Source organism: Coffea arabica, chromosome 6e (assembly GCF_036785885.1).
Source record: "Coffea arabica cultivar ET-39 chromosome 6e, Coffea Arabica ET-39 HiFi, whole genome shotgun sequence".
Taxonomy (NCBI): domain Eukaryota; kingdom Viridiplantae; phylum Streptophyta; class Magnoliopsida; order Gentianales; family Rubiaceae; genus Coffea; species Coffea arabica.
This window is the reverse complement of record NC_092321.1, coordinates 43,572,492-43,598,377: the sequence shown is the minus strand read 5'-3', so window position 1 is coordinate 43,598,377 and position 25,886 is coordinate 43,572,492. Positions and strand designations below refer to the sequence as shown.

At 40.5% G+C, this 25,886-nt stretch overlaps 1 protein-coding gene across 1 annotated transcript in view; it reads left to right on the top strand.

The window, feature by feature from the left end:
* LOC140009890 (uncharacterized) overlaps positions 1–24,767 on the top strand; it is a 59,630-nt gene extending 34,863 nt beyond the window's left edge. Inside the window, exons 2-3 of the mRNA XM_072056225.1 lie at positions 24,412–24,447; positions 24,601–24,767. Of these exons, the coding sequence (XP_071912326.1) occupies positions 24,412–24,447; positions 24,601–24,767 (203 nt within the window). The remainder of the gene's footprint in view (positions 1–24,411; positions 24,448–24,600) is intronic.
* Positions 24,768–25,886: the final 1,119 nt, after the last annotated feature.

Genomic DNA, 25,886 nt, shown 5'->3' with positions numbered 1-25,886 from the left:
TATTATAGTATATAGAAAATGTATTGTAACGGTATGTAATAAATGGTTTAGATCTTATAATAAGGCATGTAAATAAGAGAATTGTGTTTTAAAGTGAGGGTCAATACAAAGGATTTGTTGTAACACATTGTAAAATATAATGCTAGGCATATAAGAGGTGGTTTAAATCTTGGTGCAAGGCATGTAGTTTGGGGAAATTGTATTTTAAAAATGAGGGTTCTCACACTCTCTCCCCCTTAAAGAATTTCGCCCTCGAAATTCTCAGCTTGATTACTGAGTAGTTCAAAATATTTTCGGTGAATATCCTTTTTAACTCTCTCGAGTCCTGTGAGCACATGCTTTAGTAAAAGACCAGCAATACAAAGCCACATTATGTAGGAATTGAGGCTCCAAATCTTTATTTAGAACATGTATCAATTTAAAAGTTTCATACTCGTATAACCTATCAAAATATAATACTAGCTTGTTCCAATCGAGGAATAATCCTGATGTCCTTACTAATCAATGTTGCAAAAGTCATTTAGAGAAGAAAAGTATCACTTATAGCCAAACGTTTGGGGAAAGTAGAAAAGACGTTCAAAATGCAAAGTTGTAAACTGTCTGACCTAAAATGATTTGAAGAACTCATTTTCCTTTTATTTAAGCCTCAATCCACTCACAAACCAACCTCAAAATAGTTTACCAACTCCAATCTTAAAGTTGGAAATGTAAGTAGGAATAATCCTAGGAAAATAGGAATTTTCCAGTTTTACGTGATCTCATTTGAAAATCATATCTCGAGATTCTTATGTCCAAAACTTATAAACTTTATACCGTCGGAATATAGATTCAAATTGTTACAACTTTCTAGAAGGTACCATTGTAAGATCCAATCCACAAGTCAGTCAAATTCCAACCTAAAGTTGCTGCTTCACCTAGTAACAGACAGAACAGGTATACAATTTCAGTCAACTTTGAAAAATCATAGATATTCATGGGAATTGAAAACAATACTGATACTCTGAACCTAGTTTCAAACATAATAAACGAACCTCAATTTTGACTTTTCTACATCAATATATAACGGATTTCGTAAAACTTTCCAAGGTTCCCCGCGGAAAAAAATTTTCAGCGGCACTTCCTTTGTGTTTACTAACTTTTCCAGCCCATTCAAGGCTTTATTCTTCCCATGAAATAGCTTTAACTCAAGTGTATAAATATCAAGCCAACAACTCACTACATCAAGCATATAACTGTCACCTATTCAAGTTAGAAAATGAAACCCTAAGCTGAAATTCCTAATCACAAACTGGAAGTTTCTTTAGGCAAGTCAAACTAGCATATAAAAGCTAGATATTTCACATAGCAAAGCTACCAAACCATGGCCAACACTTAAGTATCATGTGTGGACAAAAAAGTACCATAAAACTGAAAATTTCACGACACAACTTCAAACCATGATATTTTCTCATAAAACAACCGAAATTGAAACCCTAAACCACCTCATATTCAAAATAAACACTTATCAAGTCTTCACAGTCATAGGAGAAGGAAATAGGTCTTCAGTGCAAATTTCTCGACGTACACTATAATCTAGCCACCGTCTATAGAAACCCTAACAGACTATTTCTAGATTAGTCCATGATAACTTCCGAGATCCATTCCCTCAATCAGTCCATTAACTAGGTCAAGTGTTAGAATCTTTCGCGCCTTGACTTTTACCATTAAAACTTATCTCAAGTGCAATCAAGATACAGATCATTATTCCAGTGCTCTCCACTTTTGGTACTCAAGTACAAGAATCCACAATAAGACAATTCACAACTCGAGCCGGCCGGTCCCAAGAGTAAATCACCCATATTAGAGATTCCTACCCGACGTACATATCTATTTCTCCCAAGTACACCGATAAGGGTTTATACTTATAATAGTCATGATTCATAGCTTACGCCCAAAAACACCACTTGACCCCAAGCTCACTCCGCGCAGGGACCACGCGAAGCAGCAAAATATCTTCCATTCTTTCAAACCAGTTCTCGGCAGCTTTGGGATCTGGTCCGCTAAGAAATTTAAGGGAAGCGAACTTTGGAACCGTCTCAGGGCCCTATCTTCACTTACTTCAAGGTTCCTTTACTAGTTACCCGATACTTGACCTCGATGGTCAACCAAACGGGCCAGTAAACATTAGATCAGTCATACAATTGATAGCTGTAGCTACCTGGACTCCTTCTCCACATTCGGGTCCTTGGTTCTAATTGACTACAGACCTTTATTCCTCCTCTTATTCTTGGACCTACCTAGATCCACACCCATGGCCCCTACTATACTGTCATCTAGTCTCCATTATTACTCACTAGTCCAGGGCCCCAAGTATTATAACTAATGGGTGAGTATGCGTCGATACATAACAGATACTTATTCATTCTAAAAAACTAAATAAAAGGGAAATCAGAGTCACGATAGGCGAGTAAAATGCAAAGTAATTTGAATGCGATGCCAAAATAAAGTCATAGCCAAAAGTCAAAAGTCAAGTCAAAGGTCAAAAGTCAAAGTCAATTATCAAAGTCAAAAGTCAAAGTCAATAGTCCAAAGTCAAAAATCAACAGTCAACAGTCAACAATCAAGTATTATACATTCAAAGGCGCATAGCAGTCATTTACAAGATAACAAGACCAAAAGTAGTAAGTACGAGCCTCAAAAGTACAGATATAGTCGTACAGTCATATTAAGCAAAAACCTAGTGCATGTAATCAAAAGAAAGCTGTACAACCACCAAGTCACTGCATCCCCTATCCTTTCTATGTATAGGAGTCAAAATCACCCAAAATAGTAGCCTAGAAATGAAGGCTTAATCCACCGCGAGACTAGCTGACCCCTCAGTCTGGGCAGGTTCTGCTCCTGCCTCGCCTCCAATGTGGGAAGCCTCATCGTACACATCTCCAAGTAAGTCATTGCAAATGTTCAGAATCGATTCAACTCTATTCCTCACTTTCATTGCCCCCTTAACCATACGCTCCTGAGTTTCTCCAAACTACGCACACAGATCATCAATCCTTTCATGGCCTTCAACCATATCATACTCGTGCTCCTTAATTCGATCGGCTCGCATTTTAATAGTTTCCTTCAGTTGATTCACTTCAGATTCAAGCCTAGCGTTGTCCCTTATGGCAACCTTCCGGCCCTTCACCACGACCAATACTACTTCATTAGGGTAGATATAAGTATGATGGCACTTGCAACGCCTGTAGCGGTTAGATGGGCTTTAATAGGCTCTAGCTTCTCCGGGCCTGATTTGATACTTAATCATCGGTAAGTCCCTACAGGACGGCTCGCTATCCGGTCTATTGCTAAGGTCACTAGATCCGTCCACTCTACACGAAGTGTAGAGGAAACTTAATTATCTTAAGGGGAAATAGTCATGCACTCCGGCCAATTAAAGCCTCAAATTAAAAATTTCTAATTCACTCCGGCCAATTCAAACCTAGGCCCTAATTTTTTTTTTCCCTACCAGCAGTCACCCAACTTTCAAACCAATCACACAGTCCGGCATCCTAAACATTTAAGTCTAGGATACACTACAAAGATCTAAAGCCTAAGCTCTGATACCAACTGTGACAGCCCCACCTCTCCCCAGGGCGAACCCTAGGGTATCAGCGGACTGCCTGCCCAGCTCTCGCCGGGGCTCAGTCGATCAAAGTACTAATAAATCAAATGAAGCAGAGGCAATATCTTCCATTCTTTGGAGCGTAACCCTAAATAAAACATAATCACTTCACCAACAATCCAAAAGCTTAGTATACATATAGTCAAATGTCAACTTACCACTCCACACATAAACTTACATAACATGAGTCGAACTTATAGGTTTAAGCTTACAGGAGTCAAAAGTAAGGTCTACTTAAGCAAAAGGTTATAATCTCAAATACCAGTACAAAACAATGTAAAGCTAAGAAAGCTCTTGATCAAATCCATCCCCGATCTGTCAAGGAAAACAAAGGGAATGGGGTGAGCTAAAGCTCAGTGAGGTTCCAAGTAAAACAAGTAAGCACATACCCAAATAAGAGCACAGAAATAATCAAATAAATATCACACAGTAGGATAACAGTTTAATCACAGTTCAATTCAAGGATACGGGAGGCTTTCAAAAGCCAAAGATCCACTTGAGCTTGATCATAATTGCCTCCTGTTGACACTCCGTCAACATTTGTATGCACAGTATAAAAGGGTCCGTAGAACACCACTTTTACCAGTCTCCGTCCACCAATCAACCCCCTATCGGGCCCGCACTTCATAACAGTAGTTTGGTAATACTTGAGTATACCGGTTTCAGTGAACAATAAACAGTCCTCAAGGTTTATCGGCCTTCTCGACCAAGCCCTTGCTGGCTCGATACAACCGACTCACCTATGAGGTTGGGTACCCAAACAGTAACAGTAGTTGAAGGGATATCACCCTAACAACTCATTCACAGTCACAATTAAAATTTCACATCACAGTGTAACAATATATAGAGCCTCAGCGGAAATCGAGGAAGGTCGAGTGCGATAAAGTACACACTCGCCTCCAACTTTAATTAAAACAGTGTTTGGCTCAGTCAATAGCACATCAAGGTTTTCACATATACAAGTATCCCACATAACAAGTAGCAGGTCGTGGAACACTCACCTGTCAAACAAAAGTCATTATCAACTTCAAATGATTCAGTTACAGTCACCTCCGTTTCCCGATCCTAGGGCAACGAATGAAAACGATAACAATAAGATTCGTTTTTCACTAAATTATAGGTTCATGAAGAAGCTAAGTAACTAAGGTAATCTACTTAATCCTTCATGTAAATGAGGTCCAAAGTATAGTAAAAGTTCATGAAAATACATGTTTAGTGTTCATATGATTGCTTGGAAAGGAAAGGTTTCATTTAAATTCAAAGGTTTCATTTTCGGTTTGAACAGTGTCGGCCAGCCAGTCTAGGGAAAACGGTCACGGCTCATTGTAGGAGAGTCGGAATTAGGTTTCGTTAGTTGCATTGGAAACTAGGTTCATAAGGTTAAATTTGTCTAGAAGAAACCATTTCCAAAATCCCAACATAAGTGGCTCCAAATTAAGAAACCAAATGAAATTTCAGGACTGCCACGGATGAACAGTACCGCCCAGGCAGCCAACTTCCACGACTCGCCACGGATCGCTCAAGACGAACCAGAAAATGAGCTTGGTACCGTTTTAAAGCTCTAAGAGTCTACTTTCAAACGCCACTCAAATCCGATCAGTGAGTAAAACGTTATGGCCTTTACAAGATTGCTGGACAGAAAATTCTGGACCTTGTCCAGTTTTGTTCCATTGCTTGTAACTCAAAATTTACTCAACCAAATTGGCTAATTTTTTGTAGACAACCTACACACACATTACCCAACATATATCACTCACTTTTGTAGCCAAAATATGCATGAAACATCAAGGTAAAAACCGGACAGCAACCTGTGAGAACCCGTAAATTCCCTAATAATTTTCCTAGTGTTTTTCCCCTTTAATGGCATGTTTTCTGCATTTTCTGGCTTAGGAAATTTTCCTGGTGAATTTTATGAGTAATTATAGTTTTTAGATGATTTTTCTAGTATTGGATAGTTTTTAAAAAATTAAGAATATATATGGACGTGGGACCCACTAGTGCGAAAAGTTCGGAAAAATTCGGCCAATAAGGTTAAGTTTCGGATACTGGTTGAACTTTACCGGGTGTTAAGAGATAAGTAGAGGATGTGATGTGATTGATGTGAGAGGAAACAAAAGGATAGAAATGCTTTAAATGAAGTGACAAGTGTCACTTTAAGAGTGGATGACAACTATTCATTTTTTTGACTTAATTGACCCATTGATTAAATATCTCAAAATTACCACAAAAATCACCATTTCTTCACCATTGTGGCCGGCCCTCTCTAGCAAGGAAGAAAGAAAAACTCTTCAAAGAAAAACTCTCCATCTAGTGCAAATCATCCAAACCAAGTGCTTAAATTTGTTTCTACTCCATAAAATTCCTCCATTTGGTGCTAGTAAGTGATTTTGTGGAAGTGTCCAAGGAAGCTAAGGTGTCCTACAACTCTCCCTCTCTTGTGTTCTAGGTAAGTGGTGATTGAACTTCCTCCTACACCTAATGAAGCTTAAGTTGTGCTTAGCGGTAGCTAAAGTGCTGAAATTTGTGGTTTATTTCTTAGTTTGAGATGAATTGGTGAAGTTTTCAATTTATTGATGAATTTTCTGGTTTCATATGATTGTGATGTTGTGGCTATCCTTGATGATGGGAATTGATGTTTAATGACTCTAGTAGGTGTATATGATAGATAATTGTAACCAATTTTGGATTTGGAAGGAATTTGAGAAAGTTAGGGTTTTATATCCCCAATTCTGGCCGGTTTTATATCTCATGGTTATAGGCCGAATTGGCCTTTGCTTAGAACATGAACGTTGTAGGTATTGATGTGTTTGAGGTGCCTGTAAAATTTCAGGTCATTTGGAGTAGTGTAGAGTGAGAAATGTCGAAATTACTATTGCTGTTCTGGGTTCATCAGGATGGCCGAACTGCGCCTGTAATCGGCTGTTTTGACTGGAATTTCTTTGGATTTGGTTGTTGAGGTCTTCTGATGAAATGTAGCTTGTTGTCTTAGCTACCGCATGCCTTTGGAATCAATGAATTTGGACTTGTACAGACTGAGTTGGACTAATTACAGCATAGTGTAATTTGTAAACATGCAATTAAGGTTCTGGTTTGGTATTTTGCATTTTTGACCTAGTTGTGCTAGGATTTGGACTGAGTGGACTTCTACATTGTTGTAGACCTGTCTTTTAGCTTCGAGATGGTGGGTCTTTCACCCTCATCCGATAAGCGTAGCGCAATTTGTGCCATTACCGCATAATGAGGACAAAACTGTTTTTGTTGTTAGGGCCAACTTAGTTACATTTCCTGATTTTCTGGTTTGCTATAATGCTGATATATGCATATGAAACCCTATTGGGGTTGTGATTGGCATGGCTTTATGACTCGTTATCGAGTCTCATTGTATTTGGTTGTATGTTTTAGGACGTGACGGGGGTTCATGACGTCCTTTTAACGACGGTGCATGAAACATCACCTACTTGATTGGTGAGTATACTACTCACTTGAATGTTACAATGTGGCTTTGCTATATGTGATTTTGATGCCTTGAAGGCTTATTTGGTTATTGGAATGGATTGAGGTGAGGGTGTACTTGACCGCCCTCACCCCTTGTGATACCGTTAATGACTGTTTACCGCTTCACTGATATACTGCACTTGCTATATGAGATATTGAATTCACTTCATGAAAAACTGATTTGGTGTCGTTTGGACGAGTATCCAACGGCCTTACTGTACTACTGAGCTCAACCCCGTTGGTAGTCAATTGAATCGAGCCGGCGGGGGCTTGGTCGTGAAAATTGACATGCCACGGGGACTGTACTGGGGAATCTTGTAGTAATGAGACTCTTGATTCCGGTAAACTCGAGTATTACCAAAAGCTACTGATTGGAGTGCGGGCCCGGTTGGGGTATGTTTGGTGGAAGGGATGGGAGTGAAGTGGGTTCTACGGTTGGTACTCATAAACGTTGACGGAGAGTCAATGAGATTGGATCAAGAATGTAAGCGTGGAAATGGGCTCTTGAGAGCCGTCCGTATCCTTTTACCGACTTGTTTTACTTCTTAATTGTGTACTTGAAATGAAAGATTATGCTTATGTGATCTTTGTTGCTTATGTGGTAGTAACTCACTGGGCTTAAGCTCATTCCATTCCATTTGTTTTCCTTACAGGAAAATGACCACTTTTGGAAAGGTTATACTTGTTGGTTGTCAAGTTGAGCTCATGTAAATGTATCTTTTGGATAGCTCTTTGAATGAAACCCTAATGTGTATTGGGTTCACTTTCTTTTGATTGGCAAACCGAACATGTATATTCGTAATGAATGGTTTTTGATATGCCGCTTTGGCTTGTAAATGTTACATTTCAATGTATGTATGTTTGGTTGATATTTGGTTGAATTTCGGATCAACTCGTATTTCAAACGGCAAAAGAAAAATTTTGGCTACTCTCGGCCTAGTATCTGGATTCTGACGTGGCCGGTACTGTTCATCATCGGCTTCGATTTTCGTTTTTTTTATTTTGTGATTTTGACTTGTTTACGTGCGTGGGTATGTTCCGGAACGTATTAGATCGACGTGAACTGATCCGTAGTCCTGGCGAGAGCTGGGCAGGCAGTCCGCTAACCCCTTTGGTTCGCCTTCGGGGAAAGTGGGGCTGTTACAAGTGGTATCAGAGCCACTTCGCGTGGTCTCTGCGCGGAGTGAGACTGGGCCAAGTGGTGTTGTGGTCCTAATTTCATGAATATGTCTAAGTGCTCGTTTGAGCATAAGTTATGAACCGGGCATGTGATAAGTGTGCGAATCATTATCATGGGACTCGAGGAAGCTAGGTATGTATGTCGGGTAGGAATCTTTAATAAAGATGGTTTACTCTTGGGACCGGCCGGCTCGAGTTGTGAATTATCTTAGATGGGATTCTTGCGCCCGGATACGAAAGATATGAGGGCCTAGGTTAGAAAGGATTTGGTGAACTAGAAAGGCCATTCCTCGGTGGATCGTCTATGTTTGTACTTGACTTAACTGGCTGTATATATGTGTGTGGCTTAATTTTGACCGGCTTGTATATATATGTTTTGATCTTGTTTGGAATGTATAAATGTGTGTTATTATAAAAGTTTTGAGTGTTACTCACATGCATCGTGCTTATTTTGGTTTAGTATTATTGCCTAGACCAAGTAAAACTCATGGAAGGTACACGGAGTGGTCGGGGACGTGGGCGCGGAACTAGACAACCCACACCGATTAGGGGTATGGGGGAAACCTCTACTGGACCCAATCTGGAACCGCAAGTAAACCCTAATGTACAAATAGCTGCGGCTATGCAGCAAATGACAAACTTACTAGCACAAGTAGTGCAACAACAAGGCCAGAACCCAAACCCTAACCCTGGAAACCCTGGTAACCATATCGAGAGCGAAGACAGAGCTCTCGAACGATTTCAAAAGTTCGCTCCGCCAAAGTTTGTTGGGGGACCCGACCCAGACGTTGCCGAAAGATGGCTTGAAAAGATGGTGGATATATTTGCAACCTTACACTACCCTGACGAACGGCAGGTGACTTTTGCCGTGTTCCAGCTTGAGGGGGCAGCCCGTTCCTGGTGGAACGTAATTCGGCAGAAGTGGGAACGAGAACAGATACCTAGGACTTGGGTGAACTTCATCAGAGAGTTCAATGCGAAGTTTTTCCCTCCTCTAGTTCAGGAGAAGAAGGAAGACGAGTTCATTCGACTCCGCCAAGGAGCTCAAACTGTGGCAGAATATGAGAGCCAATTCACCCGCCTATCCAAATTTGCGCCCGAACTGATCATGACCGAGCAACGAAGAATACGGCGATTTGTCCAGGGCCTGAACGTAGAAATCCAGAAGGACCTCGCGGCAGCCTAAATTAACGCCTTCAGCGAAGCAGTGGAGAAGGCACAACGAGTAGAGAATGCTAGGCTCCAGGTGAAAAACTTTCAGGCGAAAAAGAGGGGATTTCCTGGAAGTAGTTCGGGGCAGGCGGATGAAAGTACCCCTCCCAAGTTTGGGCGGGGAACGGGAGGAGTAAGGATGCCGGGAGTGTCACAAGAGAGCCCGTCAAGAGGAGGCTCGGCTTCTGTAGCACGCGGACCCTGCGGGTATTGCGGAAAACTAAACCACTCGGAGGACAATTGCTGGAAAAAAGGAGGAAAATGCTTGCTCTGTGGGAGTGCCGAACATCAAATTGCTAACTGTCCAGCTCGCCTGCGCGAGCGGCAAGGGACTCTGCCACCAACTACGACCAACCCTGCCCAGCCGAAGGGGGACAAGGATGGATCGAAAGTGTCCTCTCGGGTGTACTCCTTAGAACAACATCAAGTCTTTGACCTATTAGAGGACGTGGAAGGTAATAATTTACTGAACCTGGCCAGTGAAGGGGTACAGATCTGTTAGCTAAGTCTAATGCTCAATTTAATCCCGGAGTAGCCAATGATAAGGAATTTCGAGGGCGAAATTCTTTTAAGGGGGAGAGAGTGTGAGAACCCGTAAATTCCCTAATAATTTTCCTAGGGTTTTTCCCCTTTAATGGCATGTTTTCTGCATTTTCTGGCTTAGGAAATTTTCCTGGTGAATTTTATGAGTAATTATAGTTTTTAGATGATTTTTCTAGTATTGGATAGTTTTTGAAAAATTAAGAATATATAATGGACGTGGGACTCACTAGTGCGAAAAGTTCGGAAAAATTCGGCCAATAAGGTTAAGTTTCGGATACTGGTTGAACTTTACCGGGTGTTAAGAGATAAGTAGAGGATGTGATGTGATTGATGTGAGAGGAAACAAAAGGATAGAAATGCTTTAAATGAAGTGACAAGTGTCACTTTAAGAGTGGATGACAACTATTCATTTTTTTGACTTAATTGACCCATTGATTAAATATCTCAAAATTATCACAAAAATCACCATTTCTTCACCATTGTGGCCGGCCCTCTCTAGCAAGGAAGAAAGAAAAACTCTTCAAAGAAAAACTCTCCATCTAGTGCAAATCATCCAAACCAAGTGCTTAAATTTGTTTCTACTCCATAAAATTCCTCCATTTGGTGCTAGTAAGTGATTTTGTGGAAGTGTCCAAGGAAGCTAAGGTGTCCTACAACTCTCCCTCTCTTGTGTTCTAGGTAAGTGGTGATTGAACTTCCTCCTACACCTAATGAAGCTTAAGTTGTGCTTAGCGGTAGCTAAAGTGCTGAAATTTGTGGTTTATTTCTTGGTTTGAGATGAATTGGTGAAGTTTTCAATTTATTGATGAATTTTCTGGTTTCATATGATTGTGATGTTGTGGCTATCCTTGATGATGGGAATTGATGTTTAATGACTCTAGTAGGTGTATATGATAGATAATTGTAACCAATTTTGGATTTGGAAGGAATTTGAGAAAGTTAGGGTTTTATATCCCCAATTCTGGCCGGTTTTATATCTCATGGTTATAGGCCGAATTGGCCTTTGCTTAGAACATGAACGTTGTAGGTATTGATGTGTTTGAGGTGCCTGTAAAATTTCAGGTCATTTGGAGTAGTGTAGAGTGAGAAATGTCGAAATTACTATTGCTGTTCTGGGTTCATCAGGATGGCCGAACTGCGCCTGTAATCGGCTGTTTTGACTGGAATTTCTTTGGATTTGGTTGTTGAGGTCTTCTGATGAAATGTAGCTTGTTGTCTTAGCTACCGCATGCCTTTGGAATCAATGAATTTGGACTTGTACAGACTGAGTTGGACTAATTACAGCATAGTGTAATTTGTAAACATGCAATTAAGGTTCTGGTTTGGTATTTTGCATTTTTGACCTAGTTGTGCTAGGATTTGGACTGAGTGGCCTTCTACATTGTTGTAGACCTGTCTTTTAGCTTCGAGATGGTGGGTCTTTCACCCTCATCCGATAAGCGTAGCGCAATTTGTGCCATTACCGCATAATGAGGACAAAACTGTTTTTGTTGTTAGGGCCAACTTAGTTACATTTCCTGATTTTCTGGCTTGCTATAATGCTGGTATATGCATATGAAACCCTATTGGGGTTGTGATTGGCATGGATTTATGACTCGTTATCGAGTATCATTGTATTTGTTTGTATGTTTTAGGACGTGACGGGGGTTCACGACGTCCTTTTAACGACGGTGCATGAAACATCACCTACTTGATTGGTGAGTATACTACTCACTTGAATGTTACAATGTGGCTTTGTTATATGTGATTTTGATGCCTTGAAGGCTTATTTGGTTATTGGAATGGATTGAGGTGAGGGTGTACTTGACCGCCCTCACCCCTTGTGATACCGTTAATGACTGTTTACCGCTTCACTGATATACTGCACTTGCTATATGAGATATTGAATTCACTTCATGAAAAACTGATTTGGTGTCGTTTGGACGAGTATCCAACGGCCTTACTGTACTACTGAGCTCAACCCCGTTGGTAGTCAATTGAATCGAGCCGGCGGGGGCTTGGTCGTGAAAATTGACATGCCACGGGGACTGTACTGGGGAATCTTGTAGTAATGAGACTCTTGATTCCGGTAAACTCGAGTATTACCAAAAGCTACTGATTGGAGTGCGGGCCCGGTTGGGGTATGTTTGGTGGAAGGGATGGGAGTGAAGTGGGTTCTACGGTTGGTACTCATAAACGTTGACGGAGAGTCAATGAGATTGGATCAAGAATGTAAGCGTGGAAATGGGCTCTTGAGAGCCGTCCGTATCCTTTTACCGACTTGTTTTACTTCTTAATTGTGTACTTGAAATGAAAGATTATGCTTATGTGATCTTTGTTGCTTATGTGGTAGTAACTCACTGGGCTTAAGCTCATTCCATTCCATTTGTTTTCCTTACAGGAAAATGACCACTTTTGGAAAGGTTATACTTGTTGGTTGTCAAGTTGAGCTCATGTAAATGTATCTTTTGGATAGCTCTTTGAATGAAACCCTAATGTGTATTGGGTTCACTTTCTTTTGATTGGCAAACCGAACATGTATATTCGTAATGAATGGTTTTTGATATGCCGCTTTGGCTTGTAAATGTTACATTTCAATGTATGTATGTTTGGTTGATATTTGGTTGAATTTCGGATCAACTCGTATTTCAAACGGCAAAAGAAAAATTTTGGCTACTCTCGGCCTAGTATCTGGATTCTGACGTGGCCGGTACGGTTCATCATCGGCTTCGATTTTCATTTTTTTTATTTTGTGATTTTGACTTGTTTACGTGCGTGGGTATGTTCCGGAACGTATTAGATCGACGTGAACTGATCCGTAGTCCTGGCGAGAGCTGGGCAGGCAGTCCGCTAACCCCTTTGGTTCGCCTTCGGGGAAAGTGGGGCTGTTACAAGTGGTATCAGAGCCACTTCGTGTGGTCTCTGCGCGGAGTGAGACTGGGCCAAGTGGTGTTATGGTCCTAATTTCATGAATATGTCTAAGTGCTCGTTTGAGCATAAGTTATGAACCGGGCATGTGATAAGTGTGCGAATCATTATCATGGGACTCGAGGAAGCTAGGTATGTATGTCGGGTAGGAATCTTTAATAAAGATGGTTTACTCTTGGGACCGGCCGGCTCGAGTTGTGAATTATCTTAGATGGGATTCTTGCGCCCGGATACGAAAGATATGAGGGCCTAGGTTAGAAAGGATTTGGTGAACTAGAAAGGCCATTCCTCGGTGGATCGTCTATGTTTGTACTTGACTTAACTGGCTGTATATATGTGTGTGGCTTAATTTTGACCGGCTTGTATATATATGTTTTGATCTTGTTTGGAATGTATAAATGTGTGTTATTATAAAAGTTTTGAGTGTTACTCACATGCATCGTGCTTATTTTGGTTTAGTATTATTGCCTAGACCAAGTAAAACTCATGGAAGGTACACGGAGTGGTCGGGGACGTGGGCGCGGAACTAGACAACCCACACCGATTAGGGGTATGGGGGAAACCTCTACTGGACCCAATCTGGAACCGCAAGTAAACCCTAATGTACAAATAGCTGCGGCTATGCAGCAAATGACAAACTTACTAGCACAAGTAGTGCAACAACAAGGCCAGAACCCAAACCCTAACCCTGGAAACCCTGGTAACCATATCGAGAGCGAAGACAGAGCTCTCGAACGATTTCAAAAGTTCGCTCCGCCAAAGTTTGTTGGGGGACCCGACCCAGACGTTGCCGAAAGATGGCTTGAAAAGATGGTGGATATATTTGCAACCTTACACTACCCTGACGAACGGCAGGTGACTTTTGCCGTGTTCCAGCTTGAGGGGGCAGCCCGTTCCTGGTGGAACGTAATTCGGCAGAAGTGGGAACGAGAACAGATACCTAGGACTTGGGTGAACTTCATCAGAGAGTTCAATGCGAAGTTTTTCCCTCCTCTAGTTCAGGAGAAGAAGGAAGACGAGTTCATTCGACTCCGCCAAGGAGCTCAAACTGTGGCAGAATATGAGAGCCAATTCACCCGCCTATCCAAATTTGCGCCCGAACTGATCATGACCGAGCAACGAAGAATACGGCGATTTGTCCAGGGCCTGAACGTAGAAATCCAGAAGGACCTCGCGGCAGCCTAAATTAACGCCTTCAGCGAAGCAGTGGAGAAGGCACAACGAGTAGAGAATGCTAGGCTCCAGGTGAAAAACTTTCAGGCGAAAAAGAGGGGATTTCCTGGAAGTAGTTCGGGGCAGGCGGATGAAAGTACCCCTCCCAAGTTTGGGCGGGGAACGGGAGGAGTAAGGATGCCGGGAGTGTCACAAGAGAGCCCGTCAAGAGGAGGCTCGGCTTTTGTAGCACGCGGACCCTGCGGGTATTGCGGAAAACTAAACCACTCGGAGGACAATTGCTGGAAAAAAGGAGGAAAATGCTTGCTCTGTGGGAGTGCCGAACATCAAATTGCTAACTGTCCAGCTCGCCTGCGCGAGCGGCAAGGGACTCTGCCACCAACTACGACCAACCCTGCCCAGCCGAAAGGGGACAAGGATGGATCGAAAGTGTCCTCTCGGGTGTACTCCTTAGAACAACATCAAGTCTTTGACCTATTAGAGGACGTGGAAGGTAATAATTTACTGAACCTGGCCAGTGAAGGGGTACAGATCTGTTAGCTAAGTCTAATGCTCAATTTAATCCCGGAGTAGCCAATGATAAGGAATTTCGAGGGTGAAATTCTTTTAAGGGGGAGAGAGTGTGCGAACCCGTAAATTCCCTAATAATTTTTCTAGGGTTTTTCCCCTTTAATGGCATGTTTTCTGCATTTTCTGGCTTAGGAAATTTTCCTGGTGAATTTTATGAGTAATTATAGTTTTTAGATGATTTTTCTAGTATTGGATAGTTTTTGAAAAATTAAGAATATATAATGGACGTGGGACCCACTAGTGCGAAAAGTTCAGAAAAATTCAGCCAATAAGGTTAAGTTTCGGATACTGGTTGAACTTTACCGGGTGTTAAGAGATAAGTAGAGGATGTGATGTGATTGATGTGAGAGGAAACAAAAGGATAGAAATGCTTTAAATGAAGTGACAAGTGTCACTTTAAGAGTGGATGACAACTATTCATTTTTTTGACTTAATTGACCCATTGATTAAATATCTCAAAATTACCACAAAAATCACCATTTCTTCACCATTGTGGCCGGCCCTCTCTAGCAAGGAAGAAAGAAAAACTCTTCAAAGAAAAACTCTCCATCTAGTGCAAATCATCCAAACCAAGTGCTTAAATTTGTTTCTACTCCATAAAATTCCTCCATTTGGTGCTAGTAAGTGATTTTGTGGAAGTGTCCAAGGAAGCTAAGGTGTCCTACAACTCTCCCTCTCTTGTGTTCTAGGTAAGTGGTGATTGAACTTCCTCCTACACCTAATGAAGCTTAAGTTGTGCATAGTGGTAGCTAAAGTGCTGAAATTTGTGGTTTATTTCTTGGTTTGAGATGAATTGGTGAAGTTTTCAATTTATTGACGAATTTTCTGGTTTCATATGAATGTGATGTTGTGGCTATCCTTGATGATGGGAATTGATGTTTAATGACTCTAGTAGGTGTATATGATAGATAATTGTAACCAATTTTGGATTTGGAAGGAATTTGAGAAAGTTAGGGTTTTATATCCCCAATTCTGGCCGGTTTTATATCTCATGGTTATAGGCCGAATTGGCCTTTTCTTAAAACATGAAAGTTGTAGGTATTGATTTGTTTGAGGTGCCTGTAAAAGTTCAGGTCATTTGGAGTAGTGTAGAGTGAGAAATGTCGAAATTACTATTGCTGTTCTGGGTTCATCAGGATGGCCGAACTGCGCCTGTAATCGGCTGTTTTGACTGGAATTACTTTGGATTTGGTAGTTGAGGTCTTCTGATGAAATGTATCCTGTTGTCTTAGCTACCGCATGCCTTTGGAATCAATGAATTTGGACTTGTACAGACTGAGTTGGACTAATTACAGCATAGTGTAATTTGTAAACCTGCAATTAAGGTTCTGGTTTGGTATTTTGCATTTTTGACCTAGTTGTGCTAGGATTTGGACTAAGTGGCCTTCTACATTGTTGTAGACCTGTCTTTTAGCTTCGAGATGGTGGGTCTTTCACCCTCATCCGATAAGCGTAGCGCAATTTGTGCCATTACCGCATAATGAGGACAAAACTGTTTTTGTTGTTAGGGCCAACTTAGTTACATTTCCTGATTTTCTGGTTTGCTATAATGCTGATATATGCATATGAAACCCTATTGGGGTTGTGATTGGCATGGCTTTATGACTCGTTATCGAGTCTCATTGTATTTGGTTGTATGTTTTAGGACATGACGGGGGTTCACGACGTCCTTTTAACGACGGTGCATGAAACATCACCTACTTGATTGGTGAGTATACTACTCACTTGAATGTTACAATGTGGCTTTGCTATATGTGATTTTGATGCCTTGAAGGCTTATTTGGTTATTGGAATGGATTGAGGTGAGGGTGTACTTGACCGCCCTCACCCCTTGTGATACCGTTAATGACTGTTTACCGCTTCACTGATATACTGCACTTGCTATATGAGATATTGAATTCACTTCATGAAAAACTGATTTGGTGTCGTTTGGACGAGTATCCAACGGCCTTACTGTACTACTGAGCTCAACCCCGTTGGTAGTCAATTGAATCGAGCCGGCGGGGGCTTGGTCGTGAAAATTGACATGCCACGGGGACTGTACTGGGGAATCTTGTAGTAATGAGACTCTTGATTCCGGTAAACTCGAGCATTACCAAAAGCTACTGATTGGAGTGCGGGCCCGGTTGGGGTATGTTTGGTGGAAGGGATGGGAGTGAAGTGGGTTCTACGGTTGGTACTCATAAACGTTGACGGAGAGTCAATGAGATTCGATCAAGAATGTAAGCGTGGAAATGGGCTCTTGAGAGCCGTCCGTATCCTTTTACCGACTTGTTTTACTTCTTAATTGTGTACTTGAAATGAAAGATTATGCTTATGTGATCTTTGTTGCTTATGTGGTAGTAACTCACTGGGCTTAAGCTCATTCCATTCCATTTGTTTTCCTTACAGGAAAATGACCACTTTTGGAAAGGTTATACTTGTTGGTTGTCAAGTTGAGCTCATGTAAATGTATCTTTTGGATAGCTCTTTGAATGAAACCCTAATGTGTATTGGGTTCACTTTCTTTTGATTGGCAAACCGAACATGTATATTCGTAATGAATGGTTTTTGATATGCCCCTTTGGCTTGTAAATGTTACATTTCAATGTATGTATGTTTGGTTGATATTTGGTTGAATTTCGGATCAACTCGTATTTCAAACGGCAAAAGAAAAATTTTGGCTACTCTCGGCCTAGTATCTGGATTCTGACGTGGCCGGTACTGTTCATCATCGGCTTCGATTTTCGTTTTTTTTATTTTGTGATTTTGACTTGTTTACGCGCGTGGGTATGTTCCGGAACGTATTAGATCGACGTGAACTGATCCGTAGTCCTGGCGAGAGCTGGGCAGGCAGTCCGCTAACCCCTTTGGTTCGCCTTCGGGGAAAGTGGGGCTGTTACACAACCCCTAAAATTTCGGTCAGCACACTTGAAATTTTCCAACTTTCACTCTTCTCATTATTTTCACCTTTTGCACATTTCAAGTATTAAATCTAACTAAATAGGGCTTTAAAACATATCAATACTTCATAAATACACATGAATAAGAGCTGGACATTTCATCAAACACTTGGTGTGCATAATAACAATTCATCCACTACTTGTTTAATTCAAGGGGTTAACTTCCAATTCCAACCACAACAACTTGAAATTCATGATTAGAGCTTATAATAGATGATCTAACACATAAAACCTCCAATTTAAAGAGTACTTACCTTACTTGCAAGGTGCTCAAATCACCAAGAAATCCACCAAAATAGAGGTTTCAAGGTTTGATTCACCACTAGAACCAAAGAGAGTTTGTTTACAAACCCTAAATTTCTCTCTTTTGCATTTTTGCCCTTGATTTGTTTAGGTAAGAAAACCTTGTTTATGGAGCTCTCTCTCTCTCTCTCTCTTTCTTGGCTAAGGGTTCGGCCACTCTAAGGGAAAAAAAGGGTTTGTTTAGCTTTTATTTTGTCCCTTAATCCTTAGTCATCAAGCTCATGGTCAAGGTTTGGCCACATGGCTTCATTAATAGCCTAACCTTTCTTAACCTTTGACTAATGGTCTTCTTAACTTTCCAAATGTACCAATAATGGTTAAACATCTCTAATCCCTCACAAAAAAATCTCTACTACTTAAGACAAGAACACTTGGACAAAGTCAAGTGGTGCATTAACTTAAACTAACTCAAGAAAATATTTTACTCCAAGTAAAATAAAATGGAATGTTATGCATGGAAATTAATATAGTATCTAGAAAATGTATTGTAAGGGTATGTAATAAATGGTTTAGATCTTATAATAAGGTATGTAAATAAGAGAATTGTGTTTTAAAGTGAGGGTCAATACAAGGGATTTGTTGTAACACATTGTAAAATATAATGCTTGGCATATAAGAGGTGGTTTAAATCTTGGTGCAAGGCATGTAGTTTGGGGAAATTATATTTTAAAAATGAGGGTTCTCACAGCAATGATCTTGGAGATTTGAGGACTCATGTTTTATTTTTAAAATTGTTATTTTTATGATTATTCACTCTAGTATTAGTTACTTAAATTATCGTTACAAGAATTTCTTTTAAGTTTCGCTTTATCGCGGGCGAATTGGAAGTTCGCATTTTTCGCGTCAAATCAACCCAACGGAGATTTAAGAAATTAATACTAAACTACTAAGAGTGAATAATTATAATGTTAAAGGAAGTACATTAGAGATTTAGTGCACAATTGAAACAACGAGAGAAATCGGGTACAAAACGCGCGCGCGCGACACTATTAATAGTTGACTTTTGAAGGAATTTTAACCACAAACACTCAAGGTTCTCCAAGAAGCTTCATTCATCAGCCTTCTCTCTCTCTCTTCACTCACCATAGCCGGCCAACCACCAAGCAAGGAAGAAGAAGAAAACTCCTCACCATTTCACTCCAAATCACCTTAAACTTTGCATCCAACCTCAAAATTTCTTAGAGATCCACTTAAGCTAGAAGAAAGGTATCATCTCACGGTTTTCTTGGGGCTTTAGAGGTGAAAAAATTTCTGATTTGTCTCAAGAATTAGGAGGTAATCATCCAATCTTTTAATCTCGGCTTTAGTGAGTTTAATCTTGGCTATGAAGCTTGTAGCTTCATTATTGAGGTTGTTATTTGAATTGGAATGATTGATGTGGGCTCTATGAAATCCCACCTTGGTTATATTGGCTGATGTGATGATAATAAGTGTTGTTTGTGTTAATTATGTGTTAAACAAGATGATATTAGTTAAAAAAGTGAAAGGAAAATCGAAGGAAATTGCATAGGAAGACCGGCCGAAATCTGTCCTGTTTTTGCCGGGCCTTTGGTTCGAATTTTTGTTGCTCAAATGACCTTGAAACTGATGTATATATATTGTGTGTGGTGTGTAGAAAGTTTCTACCAAAAATTATTTGAATTGGTTGGATAAAAATTGAATTTTGGCAAGAACAAATCTGGAAATTCGTGTAACAGTGGTCCTCTGGCAGTGTTCTTTGAACGAACATATCTCTCTATCTGGATGTCCGGACGTTCGAATCAGAAGGTGCTATATCTTGACACTCAAAACTCCAATTTTTGTTCCGTTTGTTGTGTTTCAAACATGGATTGGACTTCTTATTGTGTTACGAATTTTGCAGGCTAGTTCACGTTCTGTGAATTTCGCCGAATTTCCAAAGTTTACCGAAAACTAAGACTGAAACTGTCTTGTGAGTTCAAGTCAGCCACCTTAAGCTGAAATTTGGATGTCTTCCATTTAAAATATTGGAAAAGTGTCTTCTAGGGACTTTTAGTACTTTGAAACTAATTTCCAACGGTAAAAAGTTTTCCAATTTTGGACCTACTGAGTGCAAGATATGATTTTTCAAAATTGACACTTAAAAATTGAATTTTTCCAACTTGTTGGGAAATGACATTTAGAAACTCTTCACTACCCTTCGATATTGATTGACCGTTTTACACTTGATTTCATGAAAGAAATCAGTTTTTCCTTGTGTTATTAAACCCCACTTTTGAGCTTTGATTTACGAGTAATTAAGGCTCTCTTTCGCGACATTTTCTTAGATTGTACAAGTGTACAACCCTCCTTGTTAACGAGGGGCTTATAAGTGATAGTGTGTGATAGTAAATTATTATTTGTTCAGGCACTCAAGAGGACCTTCAAGAGGACCTCAAAGTGGACGCCTAAACACTTGATTTGAGCACTACTCCCTTATTTTTGATTGGTGAGTGTCAAGTGCATGATTTGTTGCAATTATGTGAATTGCTTCTTATGGACTGAATGGTTTACAACTGCTGAGTCGAGTGTGTATTTTATGTACTCGTTCTCTTTTAATTGATTGTACAACTGAATTGCTCATAACTGAACAGTATTTGTATGACTGGGTGTCGTTGGAGTGAATCTCCTTGACTTATAACTGAACTGTCTGCATGTCGTTGGAGTGAATCTCCTCGACTTATAAATGAACTGTCTGCATGTCGTTGGAGTGAATCTCCTCGACCTATAACTGAATTGAACTGAACTAGGGGACGCCTAAATCTCAATTAGCCGACCTTGCGACTCAAGCTAGCAAGGGCTTGGTCAAGGAGCTTGGTGAACCATGAGATAACTGTAAGCTTGATCTATTGAGAGATCTTGCTTGACCTACTCGTGTAGTAGTGCCTTTTATAGAAGTTCGGGTCCTGTGAGGTGTATGGTGGACGGAATTGACATGTAAGTGGAGTTCTACAGATTTAAATGCCGACCCGGTTGACGGAGTGTCATCGCAGGGAGGTAATTGATCGAGGCTTGGCAAAGCTAGTGGAACTTATCTCCTGAGAGCTCCTATATGCTCATTGAATGTGTTTAATGAGGATCGTGAACTGCTTGAATTTTACATCTTTATTTCTTGTTTAAATGCCATTGCTACTTGAACTGTGTGTTTTGCATGTTTTCTTGGCCTCACGAACATCCGCTCACCTCATTAGATTTGTTTTCCTTAACAGGAACCGATATGGAAGGAGTTATGGAAAAGCCTACTCGATGACTCTTTGGACTTGAATTTTGGAATGTATTTTGTCTAGACATCCTTTTGGGTGGTTGTATATTTTGGAAAGAGGATGTATTTTGAACTTGTGATGTAAGATGGAATTTTTATGTATGGAAATGACTTCGTACCTTTATTCCGATTTCATTGTTAGTATTGTACCTTAAGTTTTAACTGGATTTGTACTGAGTTCTGGCGAGAGTTGAGCAGGCGTCCCGCGGATACCCTTTGGTTCGCCTTAGGGAGATATGGGGGCGTCACAGTAAAACTCATCACAAACACACTAACACACACATAAACATCATGGCAGCCCTTATATAACCAAGGTGGGAGTTCATAGAGCCCACTTCAACCAACCAAATCCAAGCAACAACAACAATAAGGAAGCTACAAGCTTCAAAATCGAGAAATGAAACAAGAAAGTAAAAGTTTTGGTGGAGATGTTTATACCTTCAAAACTCAAGATGAAACTCTATATTTTGGTTGTGAGAAACTCCTTAAAACAGCCCCTAACCAGCCAGCCCTCTCTTCCCTTCAAGTTAGAGTGGTACTCCAAGTTGTGAGTGATTTGGTGGAGGTTTGGTGAGTGATTTGAAGCTAACAATGGAGTTTTTTTCTTCTTCCTTTTCTTGTCACTTGGTCTGGCGGAAAATTGAGGGAGTGAGGAGAGAGAGATGAGGGGTTTTGCATGATGGAAACTTGGAGAGAAAGAATGAAATTGTAGCCATAAGTGTTGGGCAAAAAGTCAACTCTTAGTAGTGCCCAAATGGGGTTTTGTACTACCACTTTCTCTCGGGTTTGAGACACTCATGCACTAATCCTCCAAGGTACTTCCTTTAATATGGTAATTACTCACCCTTAGTAGTCTAATATTAATTCATCAAATCTCCAATTAGTCGTACCGGCGTGACTTTCGAGAAACTATTGACGCGCGCGCAGTAAAAGCTTAATTTTTAACTCACTCACATATAATCCCTCAATTAACTTTTCTTAGTTTATTCTTAATCATCCTTAGTTCTCTAAAACTAATGTACTCTCATATCGAATTTACCTCAAAAAATGTGTATTCGCTATTTCTCGGTAAACGAGCCATAGAAAAATTAATTTTGCTAACGGAACAATCTAAAAATATAAAAGAAACATTTTTGCATACAAATGGACTTAAAACGGGTGAAATAAATTATTTGGGGTAAACGGGTGAATCCAGTAAAATAAAATAAAAATAAGAAAATTTTTCGGGCCCTCACACTAAGACCATTTTGATACCCAAATGATGTCCCAAATTTTACTTTCAAATCTGGAAAATTCCCTGTTTAGTAGTGAAAATTTACCAACTTTGAGCTACTATATCTTGACGCTCAAAACATCGAATTTAGCTTCGTTTGTTGTGTTTGAAACCTTGATTGAAATTCTTATTCTGTTATAAATTTCAGAGGCTAGTTCACTTTTTATGAATTTTGCTGAATTTCCAAAGTTTGCCGAAAAACATGATCGAAACTGTCTTGTATGCTCAAGTTTGCCACTTTGAGCTGAAATTTGAATATCTTCCATTTAGAATCTCGGAAAAATGTCTTCTAGGAACTTTTAGTACTTTGAACGAAGATTCCAACGGTATAAAGTTTTCCAATTTTGGACCTACTGAGTGCAAGTTCTGGTTTTTCTAAATTTGACGTGCAAAACTGAAATTTTCCGACTCAATGGGAAATGAGTTTTTAGTAAACTCTTCCCTATATTTAAGATTGATTGACCGTTTTAAACTTGATTTTATGAAGGAAATTAGTTTTTCTTGTGTTATTAAATCTCACTTTTGAGTCTCGATTTACGAGTAATTAAGGCTCTCTTTCATGATATTTTTCTTAGTATTGTATAAGTGTTCAATCTTTCTTGTTAACAAGGGGTTTATAAGTAATAGTGTGTGATAGTCAATTATTATTGGCTCAGGCGCTCAAGGGGACCTTCAAGAGGAACTCGAAGCGGACACCTAAAAGTTGTTTGAGCACTTACTCCCTATTTTGATTGGTTAGTGTCAAGTGCATGATTTGTTGCAATTATGTGAATTGCTTTTTATGGACTGAATGGTTTATGATTGTTGATTCGAGTGTGTACTTTATCGCACTCATTCTCTTTTAACTGATTGAACAACTGAATTGAACTGCTTGTAATCGAATTGTAACTGAACTGCTTGCATGTCGTTGGAGTGAATCTCCTCAACTTATAATTGAACTGCTTGCATGTCGTTGGAGTGAATCTCCTCTACTAATAACTGAACTGTGGGGACGCCTAAATCTCAATTGGCCGACCTTGCGACTCGAGCCAACAAGGGCTTGGTCGAGGAGATTGGTGAACCATCAGATAACTGTAAGTTTGATCTATTGAGAGATCTTGCTTGGCCTACTCGCGTAGTAGTATCTTTTATTGATGTTCGGGCCCGGTGCGGTGTATGGTGGACGGAATTGACGTTAAGTGAAATTCTACGGACTTAAATGCCGACCCGGTTGACGGAGTGTCATCGCGGGAAGGTATTCGATTGAGGCTTGGCGAAGCAAGTGGAACTTAGCTCCTGAGAGCTCCTGTATCCTCATTGAATGTGTTTAATTGAAAATTTGTGAATTGCTTGAATGTTATAGCTTTAATTCTTGCTTTAATGCCGTTGCTACTTGAACTATGTTTTTTGCATGTTTTCTTGGCCTCACGAGCATCCGCTCATCCCCGCTAGATTTGTTTTCTGTAACAGGAGCTGAACTGGAAGAGGATTATGGAAAAGCCTACTTGATGGCTCTTTTGGCTAGAATTTTGAAATGTTTTGTCTAGACATCTTTTGGGAAGTTGTATATTTTGGAAAGTGGATGTATTTTGAACTTGTGATGTAAGATTGAATATTTATATATGGAAGCGACTTCTCTTTCTTACTTCGTCTTGTCTTATTAGTTATTATTGGTAATAAGTTTGAACTGGAATTGTACTGAGTCCTGGCGAGAGATGGGCAGGCGTCTCGCAGATACCCTTTGGTTCGCCTTAGGGAGAAGTGGGGGCGTAACAGTTGGTATCAGAGCACTAAATTGAAGATCTATTTGGGAGATATACTAGAGACTTTACTTCTAAGAATAGGAATGGGATAACTTAGTTATATCCTAAGTAATATTTGAGCGAGTTAGTGACTCTAAGTTTCTAATCCAAAAATTGTGGTTGTTTTGCAGGGATGGAGAATGGAAATGGGGAGTCTGCTGCTAATGGTAATGGTCAGGCTAATGGCCACGTGGAGCCCCTTAGGACTTTTTACTATAGAGCATAGGGTAGAGGAGCTCGTGTGCGTTACTCGCCTTCTTCTAGGTTTCCTCAATGTATCTGTAGGGCGACATACACTTATCCGAATAACCTCGTGTTAGCTCTTGATGATGAGCGTCGCCAGTTGGTGAATACCAACATGGCTCTACTTCAGGAGGTGGAGAAACTGAGCATTATGGTGAATGCTCAGAGTGCTAGGATTGCTGAGTTAGAGGGGATCATAGTGGGCGAGGTGGCTAGGGCTGAGACCCCCCATGATGAGCTTTAGAGAGTTAGGGCTCGACTTACTAGGATAGGCGAGGAGGTCGGGGATCGGGCCGCTGGGATGCTAGCAGATACTACTATGCTGATTGACGGGGTGATGGACATTGTTCAGAGTCCGGCTCAGGAGGAGGATCCTGAGGAGGAGATTCCACCTAATAGCCCTACTGTGGACTAGACCTAGAGTGATAGACTTTTGACTTTTGTAGTTAGAAATAGCTAGGGTGATGCTAGTGCTAAGGCCATTGTATTTTGCTTGACTGTGTGGCCTACTTTTGAGGCTCTTGGCTCTACTTTAGTCGTACATGACTAAAAGTACTTTTGTGGCACCTGTGTGCTATATTTTTGTAATACCCCATGACTTGCTAATTGTATGGATTTTAAAGTGCTAATATATGTAAATTATTGCTATTTTAAATGTTTTCATGAGTGGTTCTTATTTTAAGTATTTCCTCACGTAATTACTTTTATTTCTTGCACTAGGCATACCTAGAATTATGGACGGACGAAGGAGTGGTCGAGGTCGTGGGCGAAGGACTAGGCAAACCCAACCTCATGGGGATGACCAGTGATCGGCAATTGGGCCGACCCAGGGACAAGAGAATCTAGAGGGTAACCAAGTGGCTACTGCCATTAATAGGATGATTGATATTCTTGAATGGTTAGCTGAGAGACAGCGTCCAGGGCCACTTAACCAACTTGGGGCCCATGATAGAGGGGAAGATAGAGCCTTGGAGAGGTTTCTAAAATTTAACCAGCCTAAGTTCACTGGAAAACCTGATCCCGAGGTAGCGGAGAACTGGTTGGAGAGAATGACCAACATATTCGCTGCCTTAGATTATATCGAAGATAGGCGAGTGAACTTTGCTGCTTTCCAATTTGAGGGAGTAGCACATGCTTGATGGGACATGATAAAGGGAAAGTGGGAGAGAGCCCAAACCCCTTGGAATTGGGAAAACTTCACGAGGGAATTTAATGAGAAATTTCTTTCGCCTCTGATCCAAGAGAAGTAGGAGGATGAGTTCATCAAGTTAAGACCAGGAACTCTTAGTGTAGCCGAGTATGAAGGTAAGTTCACTAAACTTTCTAAGTACGCTCCTGAATTGGTGACTAATGAGCGGAAAAG